Source organism: Maylandia zebra, linkage group LG18, assembly GCF_041146795.1.
Source record: "Maylandia zebra isolate NMK-2024a linkage group LG18, Mzebra_GT3a, whole genome shotgun sequence".
Taxonomy (NCBI): domain Eukaryota; kingdom Metazoa; phylum Chordata; class Actinopteri; order Cichliformes; family Cichlidae; genus Maylandia; species Maylandia zebra.
The window spans coordinates 5,089,445-5,105,139 of NC_135184.1; the positions used below are offsets into that span (position 1 = coordinate 5,089,445).

At 40.7% G+C, this 15,695-nt stretch overlaps 1 protein-coding gene and 1 non-coding gene across 3 annotated transcripts in view; both read left to right on the forward strand.

Moving 5' to 3' along the window:
- Nucleotides 1-15,695, forward strand: part of LOC101477092 (double-stranded RNA-specific editase B2) — a 36,371-nt gene that overhangs the window by 13,406 nt on the left and 7,270 nt on the right. Inside the window, exons 2-5 of one of the 2 annotated variants that reach the window (XM_004574577.3) lie at nt 4,520-4,606; nt 8,013-8,962; nt 13,530-13,647; nt 15,044-15,212. In XM_004574577.3, coding sequence (XP_004574634.3) covers nt 4,520-4,606; nt 8,013-8,962; nt 13,530-13,647; nt 15,044-15,212 — 1,324 coding nt within the window. The remainder of the gene's footprint in view (nt 1-4,519; nt 4,607-8,012; nt 8,963-13,529; nt 13,648-15,043; nt 15,213-15,695) is intronic. The other variant, XM_076876778.1, reaches the window with a different exon arrangement.
- trnas-uga (transfer RNA serine (anticodon UGA)) lies at nt 2,859-2,940 on the forward strand. Its single transcript has one exon. It is a non-coding gene; the product is annotated as a tRNA-Ser (tRNA).

A 15,695-nucleotide genomic window follows, 5' to 3' on the forward strand; every position in this document is an offset into this window, starting at 1 on the left:
CTGCTGTTCTGCATCTTCCAGAACATTATGGCCTTTTGCGTGCAGGCAGCAATCATCTGAACGACTAACATCAGCATTTTCTTTTGCACTTTCTGCACCCACTGATGAATTTACCTCAAAGAATGCAAGGACAGAAAAACCTGTGGTGGCTGAGAGGCTAAAGCGAGGTACAGAAATCAGCTGGATTATAACACCGGTGATGTGCGGCCCCAATATTTGATAGGTCGACCTCAACACATCTGCATACCGGTATACAATGATATATACACTAAGGAATGTTTTGTGCACTTTTGTACAATCTATAGCGACTGACTCTCCTTTGGATCCAGCCTCAGGCGGCCACGAGAAGAACTGTGGGGTTGTCTTATTGTTGCTGCTCAAGTGCATTATCACTTTTTTATCACTTTGGTATGACTGCTCCTTTGTCTTCATGTAAAAAAATCATAGTTTGTACTGCAAACACTTTTTTGACATAATTAAGTTGGATGACAAAGACTTCCGTGCACCCCTACCCAGCACCAATCCCCTCCAGTTATTCACCAATTTGTTCTTTGCTACATGCACATGCTCTCTAAAATCTGCTCACCTGTTTTGCAAAGCTCAAGCTGCACAACACCATCGTGTAGATCTGTTCATGTAAAACTTTAGAGGTAGATTAAGCAGACAGTTTGTCACATTGCAACTTGGATAACCTCTATTTAAATCAAGTGGAAAGTCTACTATTTCATTCACAAATGGGTGTGAGTTAATGAAGGGCTTTGTGGACTAGCGAGGGTGTGTTTTTGTGTCTATATCAGAGGATGTCAAGTGAAAGATGATGAAAAACGTGAAAATGGCAGCAAGTGTGGGAAGACGCGAGAGCTCAGTAGATACGACGCAAAGAAAAACAGTTATTAACTTCTTTTTTTGTCTGAAAATAAATGGTCCCATTAGCTGTGATGATGCAGGTCATTAAAACACCTCCAGCCTCCACCTGCCTTCAGAAGCACAGGACTCACATCATTACGTTCACATCCCATCTCACGGCTCTCATTCATATCATCCCACCACTTAATGGCATCACACGCCTAATATAACTGAAAGGTGGAAGGTTAATGCACAATAGTTTAGTGTGCACTCTTCATTATTCTAATGACTTTTAGTTTGCTTTGCAGTGCCCTCCAGAATCAGCAGTCACTTGGGGTAAAAATTAGGAAAATAAGCAGTAAAATTACCCACAAAGAAGTCAGAAAAGTTGCATATTTAATCTGACTCTAGCTTCTTTAATATTACTTTGTTCTCAAAAGAAATATCTCAGTTTAATGGTGAAATTGACACCACTTTTACTTGCATGGAGCACAACTAATTTCATATGATTCTCTGTAATTTGCAGCCATGTTCAGCTCATAATATTGGTTTTTAAAAAATAATTTTTCATTTCAGGAAGCCTTAAAAGTGAAAAATGGCATGTAATAAAACTGCAGACTAGTTTAATGTTGATCCATAATAGTTATAGTTTAACAGGAATTCATTAATAGCTTATGAACAGTATAATTGCTGCTGCTGCTCATATGTCAGTGTTTATGTGAATGTATTCTAACAAGAAATGCTACAAAATAAAAACTCTCAAATGGTACTTGTGCATCAGATAAATGGGAATAAATGGGGTCACTGGTTTGGGGACCAACAGGGATCAGCAGGTGATCTATTATGGTGGGTTTTTTTCCTGAAGCCAAACTCCAAAAACAAAACAAGTGGAAGTTGTAGTGGAGATGGAGTAGAGAGGAAAGGGCTGCATATAGAAAGTAAGGTGTGAGAGCTTTACAGAGGATTGTGCATTTTAAAATCCATGTTGGAATCTGCCAGTAACCTGCCTCAGTACCACAAGCTCCTGTCAGGCATCCCCACTCTCCAAAATTGGGTACCAAGCCCCAAAAACAACTTGTTACGGCCGATGCCGGTGTGTTGTGGACCCAAAAGCACAGGAGGGAAAACTGAATCAAAGAAAAAATGAGCCGTTACTGTGGCCAATGAAACACATGAAAATAAGTAATAACATGTAACACACACACATATATATATATATATATATATATATATATATATATATATATATGTGTGTGTGTGTGTGTGTGTAAGGAGAAGAGGATGGATGGACATAAACGAAGGGAAAACACAATAAGTTTAAGAATTAAACTCCACATGCTGACGGGGTATAGCTATACCATTTTGGAAACGATTAATAACTGCAGTTACTGAAGACTCCCCCAAATGGCATGTGTGTGAGGGATATTGTAGATATAAGTTACCATGAGCGATAATAGCCACTAAAAGCAGAAATATCATTATATCCACCAGCAGTACAGATTATAAGATTGACAAAGAAAAAAAAAAAAGGTTCACGGGGAAAAGTGCTCATTTACTATCCATCCATCCGTTTTCTTCCACTTATCCAAATTAGGGTCACAGGAGCCTATCCCAGCTGTCATGGGGCAACAGGTGAGGTACACACTGGACAGGTCAGCAGTCTGTCACAGGACTAACACAGAGAGAGAGAGAAGCATTCACACTGATTTTCACACCTAATTTAGAATCACCATTTCAACTAACAAGCATGTCTGGACTGTGGGAGGAACCCAGAGCACCTGAAGAGAAGAACCACACAGACACAGGGAGCGCATGTGAATCTTCTTCATGTGAGGCAACAGTGGTCACGACTGCACCGCTGTTACATCCCCACATATATGTATATAATGATATATAACTTTTTCACCATCTCCCAGATAGCACAGGACCATCATCCTTCTCAAACTAGACATTTGTGCCAGTTTTCCTTAAGTGTATATGGTAAGTCTGCACACTTTCCACTACACTTTGCAGCTGTGATGGCCGAGTGGTTAAGGCGTTGGACTTGAAATCCAATAGGGTCTCCCTGCGCAGGTTCAAACCCTGCTCACAGCGGCTCAATGATACCATGGGGTTTTTGCAAAATAACAGAGAGACTGGGTGTGCTGGTGATTTTGACCCTCAGTCTTAAAGCAGTTAATTGTCTGCACAGTCTGCAGGTGATAAAGTCTGCGTATGAGGAAGGAGGTGGCAGCTGACACTACAGTTGGAAATCCATACAGCAGAAATTTTTGTGCTGTCAGTTTTATTTAAGCTGTTTAAGTTTCAGATCACATAAAATTACCAGGTTTGGATTAGAAAGCTTAATTTCTTTATGCATGCAAAGAAATTAAGCTTTTTAAGTTAAGCCTTCTTCAGTCTCAGCTGACTGCAGGTTTCTCGACCTTATAAACAGCACATTTGCATAATGACTGAAACGAGCCCACTGAATGAACAATGGGCTGTGAGGTCCGTTGTTTGTGAGGTGACCGAAGAAGTCGCTTGGATGTGTATTGAAACATTTCTGAAAACATTACGTCCAGATTAACAGAATCACATTTTTGGGAAAAGCTTCATTCCTGTGGTTGGTTTCTTGATAATATTGTCCCATACTACCAGCAAGGACAAGGACAGAAGCAAAAATAAAAACAGCCGAAAAACCTTCAGGAGGAAAAGGGAGAGAGCAATGTTCGGTGGCCACCACCAGCAGAAATATTTATATTTTGGGGGGGGTTTCTCGTGTTTTAGCCTAACTATTTGCCTAAAAATCTGTCATCAGTATTATATGAATCATGATAAAACACGCCTACCATGTTTTGGGTGCCTGCAACTGGTCCGTCGGGTTATTGTCTGACCAGAAACACTTCCCTTGTGTTTTTTCCTATTTCCGTTGTGTTTTGTGTGATTTTTCTTATTGTTGGCGTTTTCTTAAATTGCAGTCCATTTGTCCTCTAAGGGCCACCGTAATTTTTTTATCACCTTTTTCTTACTAGTTTCTTTATTTTCAAATCATCTTGAAAAAAGTAAGTGATTTCCAGGAAATGTTACTTTCAATATACCCTTATAAGTAAGAAAGGATGTGGGTGAATATGCTTGCCGTAATCTTATTCATTTTTACGTATTAATATAATTAATTTGGAAAACTGTCGTAGGGTAGAGGCTGGGTAAAACCTGGACACACGTGGGCAGCCTGTCAGTCGATCACACTTTGAGCCACTCGCCAGCCTTTGGAAAAGATTTTGTGCTCAGTTTAAAATCTCTGTGACTGGGTTAATAATACAAAGCTGTTCATTTAGTTTAAAGCCCATGATGCTTCTTGTGTGAAAGCCTCCGTCCTTATCACAGACACCTTTCAATTACCCCGGCTGGCTCTGAGCCACCTTTCTGTTTGTTTTCATTCAGTGGGAACTCTAATGGCGTTCATGGCTTCCTGCAGCAGATTTTCACTATCACCGTCTATGTGTTTACCTCAGTCCATTTAATTTCTTCTGCAGTTCAGGCCGAATATAAAACTAAGCATCAGAATCATTCAGAATCACAACACTGACTCGCTTCACAAACACAAAATGTCAGAGGACACACTGTATATTTCCATTTAGATGAAAATTTATATAAGATGAAAATGACCTCAAGTCTTTTTCATTGTGTTTTTCAGGATGCAGCAGCACGCCGTCAACCTTCATAAGCCCCATAAAACACTGGGATACTGAAGCATCATCAGCTGAGGATGCAGACAGTTCAAGTAAATGCCGTCCCTCCTCTTACTGCACACAACTTGCTCTACATCCATTATTTTAATGTGGTATATATCTAACATTTGAACTGCAGGCAGTTTATGTGGCTATTTTACAAACACAGATGTTGTATCAGCCTACATTACACTCTCAGCCATGTTAGCAGCATGCTGGCTTCATGGACTGCAGCATAAGCCTGTCGGTCATTAAACAAATGCATTGTTCCAAATTTCTCTTTATGAAATGTTCTGATATTAAAATGTTTGCAGACTTTGTTGGATGGACGAATCATTCCGTTGCACTGACTTTTTAGCACAAATGCTCATCCAAAGTAGGCCAGTGCAACCATTACCTACAGTCACAGGAATCCCAGTGACTCTTTTCCTGCCAAAAAATAATTTTGTGCCTCAGCAGCCATTACTGTGAGTGCTACAAATATACTACGGTCAGTATGAATTATAATAATTTAAAGGGACCTAATATGCCCATTGCCACATCTCCATTTCCTTCGTCTCTAATAGAATAGCTTTGAATTAACAATACAAATTAATAATTATTTGTACTTTCTCGCTGGGCCCCTCAGTTCATCTTCTGTCTAAGCTGGTTTTATGTTGATTGGCTGCCCCTCATAACCACAAGATCTGAACAGCAGATAGGAGAGAGTTGAGAGCTGTGTTTCCAGAGATGCCTGTAGAAATATATGCTCTCATGTTGGCATCATGAAGAACCAGGAGTAACATAATGTCTGAATCTCAGTGTGTAGTCTGAAGCCTGAGCTCACAGGGACGTCTGTATGTATGCCGGGTTTATTATTTAAAAACTTTGGCCAATGGGACAATATGTGTGAGACTGCCACTTCAACCTCATCCTCTGCCTACTGGCAAGAATTTAGTTGGTACGATTTTTCATGATGCCAAAACAACAAATAGGTGGAAGTTCCTTTTGCTGGACGAGCTGTGGGGAAATTGCTGCAAACCACACCCACATATCGTTAGCTTCATAGCATAAGTGCCTAAGTCATTGGACTAAGTCAATGACTTAGGCACTTATGCTATGAAGCTAACGATATTCTGGTTGTTTCGAAAACTTTCTACATTTTGGGAAGATGTTATATCAAAGATAGAACAGACTATAGGCTTTAAATCAAAACAACGGTCCGTCATAACATTTTATTTAGGAGACTTACCCAAAGAATGAACAAGCAATGACAAATATCTCCTGAAGATTCTTACTGCTGCTGCAAAAAAAGCAAGTACTGGTAAGTGGCTCTGTACTGACCCCCTGTTCTGGGCGACTGGTTGAAGGTTGTTGAGGACATTCATAAAATGGAAAAACTTACCTTTTTGTTAAGGTTGCAAGCTAATACTTATACTAGAGCAGGGTGATATGACCAAAAATATTTATCACGATATACATTCGAAAATTTGCGATAACAATATAACTGACGATATAATTGACACTAGACAAAATACTTTACAACTCCTCAACTTTATTAGTGCAAAAAAAACCCCCCAAAAAATCATTGTATTTTCACTTACACAAGCAGCTTTTTTAAGTGCATTAAAGTTATATAAAAAATTAACAGTGCAAATGCAAATTCCTCGCTGACAGTTTAACCAAAAGGCATTTCCAGTGGAAACTGGCCGACATATCCTCAGCATAACCATGTATAATATCCACAAAACTTAAAAAAAGGTTATACACACACAATATGGTAATATTATGTTGAAGCGCAGTACATATCACTCCCCGAGGCTCCTGCCTACGATAGCCGTAATGCTCCGACAATCCATCAAGCGGTGCAACAGATTTTCGGGCGCCGTGTAGCACATAAGATCGTTTCGAGGTCAGTAAACACCACCAGAATTCATACATAAGGCACACGGGATTATAAGGTGCACTGTCGACTTTCAGAAAAATCAAAGGATTGATTTTAAGTGTGCCGTATTTTCCAAAAAACACGGTAATAACGACGGCCCGCTAGCATGCTCTACCAAAAATAGTGCTTTGTTGTGTATCTGACGGATGAAAGCTAAACCAGTTCCCCACCACTGAAGTTGCAGCATTTTTACAAACCAATTCTGCTTCATCTGTTTCATTCAACAATCCGCTTTCGCTCTTCTCATTCTCCGTCGCCGCCATGTGCGTATGTAAACAAAGGCACTGCGCACGCGCGTTTTACCCATATTCTATCGCGATATTTCATTTTCTTATCGTTGCCCAAAATTACACCGGTATTACCGTGAACGGTATGATATAGCCCAGCCCTAACTTATACTACAAGATGGTACAAGTGGTTGAAATCTGTCCAAAATTAGTATGGGTTCCTTTTTTTTCTGTTTGTGCCTCCTCACTATATACACTTCTGTATGCCTCTCCTAGGGTGCTCATACATCTGTAGACGTGTTGTCAATTCATGAATACAATGTTATGTTTTCACTGCCAGAACAGCTTTGTAGAAAAAGCTGTGATTTTCAGTCGACTGCTTGTTTTGTTGTTGTTGTTGTTGTTGGGCTTTTTTTGTTGTTGTTGTTGTTTTCCCTTTTTTTTGTTCTGAAAAAAAAAGTAAAGCCTTTATTAAAAGCTTAGTCATAAAAAAATGTGGCCATGTTTAATGTGAGCTTTCAGAAATATAACAATATAAACATGACAGAAGACGTAAAGTACAAACTCTGGCTTTACACAGATGATTGCACAACAATCATTTGCTGACACAAACTCTTTATGTACCTGAATGGTTTAAGTACACCCATGACTTAAGTACATGGAGACACAATGGATGTGTGCACTTCAGATTTAGTCTCTGTTTAGACTTTATTGGAAATGTTAGCATGCTAACAAACTAAACTAAAATGGTAACTAGGTAGCTAAAAAAAATCTTACGCCTGGTAAATATTAGCGTATTTGGCATTAACTGTCCTTTCCATGGACAGATGAAACCAAAGTGGAGATGTTTGAGTTCCGGATTTGGCATGAACCACAAAAACTATATCAGCACAAACAACAAGTGGCGAAGGAGGGATGATTTGGGATACAAGCTGAAAAATAAAAGAATCATTGTGTTGCAATGGCCGAGTCAAAGTCCTCAACCTGACTGAAAGGTTGTCACGGGACCTTAAAAGAGCTGTGCATTAATGAATGTCCAAAAACCTCAATGAACTGATGCAACGCTTTAAAGAAGAGTTGACCAAATCACCTCAACATCGATGTGAGAGACTGATGAAGTCTCAGAAAACAAGTTATTCCCTCAAAAGTTGGTCCTATGAGCTTTTGAATCATAGGGTTTACTTGGCTTAGTTTTAGAGTCCAGTTAAAATGTTTTAATCATGCGGCTGTGCGAGAATGCTGATGATTTTCATGTACAATAAAGCAGGACAGGATTTCTCACTGCGAACACTTTGATCTCGTAAACAGGTACCAGCAGTTTGGAGGTGAAGGAGAATCAGGATGACAAATGCCAGGTGGAGCGTGACCTCCTTAGAAAGTATCACCCATCAACTTTTTGCACAACTTTCCCCAGAAATGGACAAAGAGCTTTGAAGAGGAAGCAGCCGCTGGTGGACGGAAAAGACCAGCTGCTCTACCAAAGCCACTCGACCTGTAAAAGAGCAGCTTGGGGTGTGACTCAGAAGAACGCACTGGTGCACCTGAATGAGCTACGACCAGGCCTGCAGTATGATATCACATCAAAGACTGGCCCGCTGCACGCACCGGTGTTTTCTGTAGCCGTGGAGGTAAACGGCTTCCACTTCGAGGGCCGAGGACCAACTAAAAAACAGGCCAAGATGAGGGCTGCAGAGCAGGCTCTCCAGTCATTCATTCAGTTCCCAAACGCCTCCCAGGCTCATGCCACCATGGGGAACTTCACCAGCACACCTGTGGACTTCACAGCAGATAAAGTGGATATTCCCAACGGATTTTTCAAAGAGTTTGAGCCGTCGGTGCTTCGGAACTGTGATCTACTCCACTGCAACGCAGCAAAAAAGGAGGTCTTCTCCAGCATTTACAACCACAGAAGACTTGTTCGTCTAACACTGGACTTGGTGTCCTCTACAAATCCAAAAAGACGAGCAGTCACCACCTCACTGTTAGAGGACCTCAGTCCAGTAGCACTGCTCAATGAGCTGCGACCGGGGCTCAGGTACATGTGCCTGACTGAGAGAGTTCCTGGCAGGCCGATGAAGACTTTTGTTATGGTGGTCAGGTTGGAGGGGCGGGTGTTTGAAGGGTGTGCCCCCAGTAAAAGACTGGCCAAGGCCAGAGCAGCAGCAACTGCCCTACAGTCTCTTTACAACATAAGTCTGGGACCAGAGAGGACCTTCATGGGCCTGCAGGACAGCAGGGCCAAAAATCAGCTACCTCAGGTGAGTATTTTACCTCTACTCTCCTTTTATAAGTGCAGGAATAAAAAAGGAGTTGTATATGGAAAGAAGTGGGGGAATAGTTTCACTCAGGTCATCTGTAATGAGTAAATAAACAAATTTTAATGAGTTGATTTTCGAAAACATGTCCTGCTTACATGGATGAAAAACTGTATTGAGCTTCGAGTCACCTACCTGAGCAGACCCAAAAAGGATCGGGGAGCACGTGGACCCGAGCCCCAGCTAAAAGTCAGTCAGTCATCAATCAGTGGGTGGCTGTGGCTACAATGTAGCTTACCATCACCAGTGTGTGAATGTGTGGATGACTGGATGTGTAAAGCGCTTTGGGGTCCTTAGGGACTAGTAAAGCGCTATACTTACCATTTACCATTTAAACAGCAATAAAAATGCAAAGAGATGCAAAATGACCAGGTAAAAGTTAAAAAAGACTCCAATAGGCAAACATGAGCACTGTGGCTATCACAATATACATTAATTTACATCTTTCTGTCCCATGCATGACTGCATGACTGCTCATAACCTGTTATGTAGTCTTCTCATTGGAGTTTTTATATAATATTACATATCCCATACATACAAACAGCACCTCATATGTGCCCATCATGATATCTGATATCATTCAGTGTTAAAGGCAATAGATGTTCAGGTGTTGTTGCAAATGCATTGGTCGCATCTCTTTTCCCACCATGTGGCATTGGCTAAGGCCCCCCTAGCCCTTACCTTTATATCACCTGTCATTCCGAATAATAAAATAATGTAAAATGTTGAAAATACAAAGACATCACACTCTCTAAATCTGCCTTTTTCTCACCTTTCCGGTGATCTTTGTTGATTAGACACAAATGCAGATAAAAACTGAAGCAGACTGGCATGAAAATAATAACTGAATAGTAACTGAAATTATTATTTTTTAAAGAAAACACAGGATTTTGAAGGTAAAGAGATAAACTGACAAAAACTGGGAGCAAATCAAGATGCAGCATCCAAAGCTGAAAAATGAAGCCAATGCAGATGTGCCCAAAACTGCAGCTCCTCTAGGGAATCCAAAAGGAGAGTCAATCCAATCAGATAACGAGGGCGGAAAAAGGGGGACTGCAAACAAAACACATACAATAAACAGCAATTTCTCTGTTCTTACGTCTCTGTGTGCAGATTTCTCCAACCCTGATCATAATAACATAAAACCAGTATTGATCTGGTGTTGTTTACAGTTGTGCAACACTTGTTTGTGTCTTTGTTTCACAACAGTACCAAGATGTGACACGTTTCACTTTCCCCATTACAACAAGCAAGAGAAAACACGAGGGAAGTGGAAACACCAGGGTAACAAGGCACAGCTGAAAGTAATTAAGACAGTAACAAAGGAAGTCAACCCAACGGAAAAGCACAAGAGACAAATGACTAACCATGTAATCATGAGGATGAAGACAACAAGAGACGACTGGGGTGGGAAGAAAAACCAAAACACATGAAACCAAATACCAACAAACCAGCAAGGCACAAAACCCGAATCCTTAAAACATAAAGTCCTCTTAAAATCACTAAACATAACTTCTAAACTGAGATCCTGAATGAGGAAAACCACAGTGACAGAAACACACATGACATGAAAAAGGAAAACATCACATCAAAGATGGAGTTAGAAGATGGTCAGAGACAACAAAGCTGTCCCCCAGATGTTTGTTCTGTGCCCACCATTTTTATATTGAGGTGACTAAACGTTAACAAACTGCAACATCGTTCTCCTCTTACATCCTGTGGGTCCTCACTTTGAAACTGTCAGCTTCAAGTCGTGACACTGAATTTCTCCCTCTTCTCTTTAGCATTTGCCATTGTTCGAAGCAGTCTGGATAAATGGGTGTGAGGTGCACCGTATGCTACCAAATGGAGTGTGCTGCACATCAGCATGGCCATCATGTCCTGAGGCCTGAGAGCTGGATGGTGTCCTGCACACTCCTCTGCAGCATCTAAACAGCTTCATTATGTCTCAGAGCCGCGGAGAATTGTCCCCGACGTCTTTTACTGTCGTGCTGCCGTGTTTTATGAATACAAGGCGACTCGTCTCCTCGGATCGACTCCGGGGAGATGAAGGGAGTGACTGGGCATAAACCCTTTTACACAGTTGTTGAAATATGCAAATGATAATGGAGAAAGACAGACATGTACATACTTCATTGAAGCCTGAGGGAGGTTTGATGAGAGGATCCACTGACGGGTGGGTGCAATGGCAACATTTTGGGTGAAAAAGGGGATTCAGATGCTTTGATTTTGAACAAAAAGCACTTTTACATGGCTGTATGCTGATACACCAATAAGTGAACAATTTGCCAAATCCTCCCTCCTCCTCCTCCTCTTTGTGTGGAATTTTTATTTCCCATCATTTAGCATCAGCCCTCCCTCCTTCGCTTCAATATGAGCTGTCTGTCAGACGGCGTGACGCATTAATGAACATTATTACAGCACATTAGGGATGAAGGAGGAGCGGCAGCGGAGCAAGGAGATAGAGGTGGAGCAGGAAGGCGGTGTGAAGAGCATAATAATCCAACAGATAATTGTTTAACACACTCATTACACACGACCTTGTGCCGCTGTCATCCAGAAAATGTTGAGCTTGAGAGTTTCACTCAAAATAAGCTCGCTCGGACCACAGAATAGTTTGAACCTTTAAAAGGTGGTCGTTGAGAACATGCTGGGTTAGCATTACTGGAAGTTTATATGGTTAGAAATATAAAAAAGACATTAAAGTGTGACACTTTCTTTTTAAAGGGGGCCTGTTCTTCTCCTTTCCAGTTCCCCAATACTTCTCCTTAGTTTCTAATAGCATAGCTTAGCATGATCCACTGGCTTTGATTCAGCAGCTCAGTTCATCCTCTTATCGTTGCTCTGACTGATCTGAGGAGTGTGGGTCATTATCAGCAGAGCTTTCACTTGACTTTATCAGACTGCTGTTTTCTTTCAGTTTATTGTTGCTTGATTGTCCATTAAAAGATTTTATTTAAAGGTTTATTCTCTGAGCTCTGAACGTCATCGTGAGCTTCAGCCAGATCTGATCCAATAAATATAGATTTTTTTGTTTGTTTTGAAAAAGCAGAGAAATTTACACAAGTTAGGTTTTTGGGGTTTTTTTTTAGCTAACTGGTTATTTACTATTCCTACTGTGGGATGAATAAAGTATTCTCATTCTGATAAATTCCATAATAAAGTACACAAATCGGATCTTCAAATGTAAATCTTGCAACAGAAAAAATATTATTCTGAGTGTAAGTAACAAACTGTTTCCTAGTGATATTTCTAAAAACTCCACCTTTGGTAAAATCCAACATTCAAATCTTCCCACAACAGACTAGAATAAATATTTTAAAGTCCAGACAGTCAGTGGAAGTATAGTTTACCTCCAATCACATCTGAATTTACCATAATATGAATTATTAGCAGTTACTTCAAGGCTCAATTCAGACAGTCAAATATTTAATCTGCTGTCCCCAAACTGAGGGAACAGACTGATGTGCTGGGCAGTCTCTTATCCTGCAAATATTCAGCAGACGGTAAATAGAAGGACATTGAGCAGGGCTGCTGTTTAGTTTAAACCTCCTGTTGTTTTGATGCTGTTCCTTTACCTTACTGTAACCTCCAGGTGCCTCTCAAAAGAGTGACAGGCCTGAAATATCAAACAATAAGAGATATTTTGGGATTGTGACACCTCTTCCTTCGAAAACTGGGGGAGTTAATTGATAGAAAACTCTCGGCCATCGCTGACAAACTGTCGGATTTTCAGACGAGCTCATGCGCTCGTAGTGTTGGGGAATATGGCATTAACACAAGTTTACCCAGCCAACTTTTCAGACAAAGTGAAGGAGCATTAAAAACTGTTAATATCTGTGGGTATTTGATGAATAGAACAAGTTTTATCAACAAAAATGGTAAAAATACTGCAAAAATGTATGAATCACAAATCATTTATTCATTATATATAAAATAAAAAATACAGTTTTAACAGTCCCATAGTTATTTGATCATCTGCGCAACACTTCATCAGCTAAAGGTACTTTTTGTATTTACAAGCAAAACTAAACTAAAACTTTCGCCACTAGAGGGCAGAGTTTTCCCTTGAGTGTTTTACTGTAGCTGTTCATTGACATAATGAATCACAGCATGCAAAGTTATCCATTGCTGTGTGTGCTCTCTGGCTGGTGTATCCTTTCTTGTCATGCTGGGATGAGGACAGTTTCACTGTGTTTGCACAGATGTGGAGAACAGCTGCCTGAACAAACACATTTATTTGCTTTGTGCTACAGTTAGCGAGTTGTCACAATCTGGCCAATAGCCAGTGATAAAGAGGAAAGACAAGCTAGGTAGACCACTTTATGTCACTAAAAGATAAAAAAAAAGGGTTTTAGTGCTTCCGTTGTAACAGTGTATTACATGGTTACATTCCTAAAGCTTAAAACAAAGACTAACAGGCAACAGTATCCTCTGAATAATGAAGCATCTCGTGATCTTCAACAAAAACACACTTTCAGTTTGTATCCTCCGTTTTCTTCTTCTGTAGTTCTTTGCAGAGTCAATCTTCCACTTGGTGAGAGAGAAATACACAGCGCTCGCAGACAGCTGTTCCTCTACCTCGCACGCCCGACACAAGGTGCTGGCAGGGATCGTGATGACCAGAGGTGAGTGCTGGCGGTATGATGGTCAAAAAGTATGACCGAATTCGACCATGAAGAAGAGGTCAGAGGTCCAAAGTAACGTGATCACATATCATTCCTTACATGCTGATCTGTTATCAGTAGAAAATGTTTTTGTAAAGCAATTCATTGAACTTTGGTATTTAGCCCAGTGAACAGCAGCATCGTGTAATCTTTGTTGTCATTCATCACACTAGCGTGCTTTCTTCATCAGGTATCTTTGAAAAGAAAAGAGGCATGCACCCATAGGGCATCCTGTGTAGGCTTTGTTTTTCATTATCTGAAGGAGTCATACATCATCTACATTCGTACTTTACACACTCCCACTTAAGTCACAAAAAAGCACTTTGGGCTTTGCTCTTTTCTCTAATTTGTGCCTCGTCGTCTCCTCCATCCTCCAGCCTGAAATTAGTCTCTCTAAATTTAAAAGAACAAATTACAAGTCCAGAGTTATTCCTAAATTGTTCTTTATAACTGCTTCACATCTCCTCCTTAATTATTAAAGATCGTTAATTATTATAATATCTGATTTTATTTTACTTCTCTTCCACTTTTTAATTTTCTCTATCTCTTGCTTTTAAGCCCCGTCTGATGCCATTTCACCTTTATCCTTGTAAACATTTTATTTCTGTTTATTAGATTATAATTCGGTGATGGACTTCATACAAAGTGGTGTAGAATTAAGTGGGAGGGGTGTGTGTGTAGGTTATGTTGCTTTGCTGATGCTGTTGATGCTGATCAGCGACAGTCTGGTGCAAATATCTGAGACAGGGTGGGATTGTTAATGCAGAGACTATAGGAGCTTCACATCTATGACCTTAGGAGCTGTGATCTGACATGGCGAACACCCAGTGAGTTTAAAATATTGCTCTTTATTTCACAGAAATCCTGCATCATAGTGACACAGTTATCAGTCAGTCCTGGTTCTGTTCTCTGGCTCGCTTCATGTTATCGTTTCACTCGGCTTTTTGTCGTCTGAAATTTGACGCAGACGCAGCAGCGTCCGATCTTCTAACAGGATGTTTTGCCACTTGTCTGGGCTCATCATTTAAAGCAATCAAAGAGTCGCCCCGGATCAGAGGCGAGACAGCCCTGTGAATGTTTGATGAGGTCGGATAGAAGCACAACAGCCCCTCTTGGAGACGACGGAGTGATTGTTCAGTCATACACTTTTCATTAGCCCGTCTCAGCCTGTTAACGCTCCGGTTATGACCCGACACAGGCGGAGGGGAGGAAAAGAGGAAATGCCTCATTTTCCTGTTCCCTGAGTGAAATAAGATGGCCCGTTTCAGCGGCAGCATGCCAGAAGTCTCCTTCCATTAGAGCCAATCACAATCATCCTGCCTGTCAATTCCCACATGCTTCATTTCTCTCCCTCCAGGACTCGATCTTCGATCAGCACAGGTTGTGTCTCTGGCCACAGGGACGAAGTGCTTGGACTTGGGTGGTGTGAGCGACTGTGGCTGTACGCTCACCGACTGCCACGCTGAAGTCGTGAGTCGACGGGCGCTGGTTCGATTCCTGTACAGTCAGCTGGAGCTGCTCCTCTGGTATGATTAGCAGTCTCTGATTTTCTTTGTGGCCTTAAAGTGGTTGGTCAAATATCAGCGTTGGAGGGTTGGCTGAGTTAAATATGGCATTATAAATAAATCTCATCGTTCACAGATCTGAAGTGGAAATGACACCTATTCTGAAAACTTTGGATAGATTTTCTTATTAAGTATTTTTATTCATTTTCCAATAAAATGTTCATGTTTTTGATAGATGAGGCTTAACATTGTGTCCAGTTTTATGTGGATTTTGTCTTTTTGCACAGTTTTCTAAGACCTGGATTAAACCTAGTGCTGAACTAAGGCTTTAGTTTATAGGACGAGGGTTAATCCATATTACCTGGTGAATTAAACTACTGTGTGTCTGTCTCTGCCCACATCTGTGTCTTCGATGTGGGCTTGAGGTCAAAATACACAGGCCCTCTGATTACTGGTCATTTTTAAAAATGTATTTTGTTCAGTTTTGGGTGATATTTGCTATTA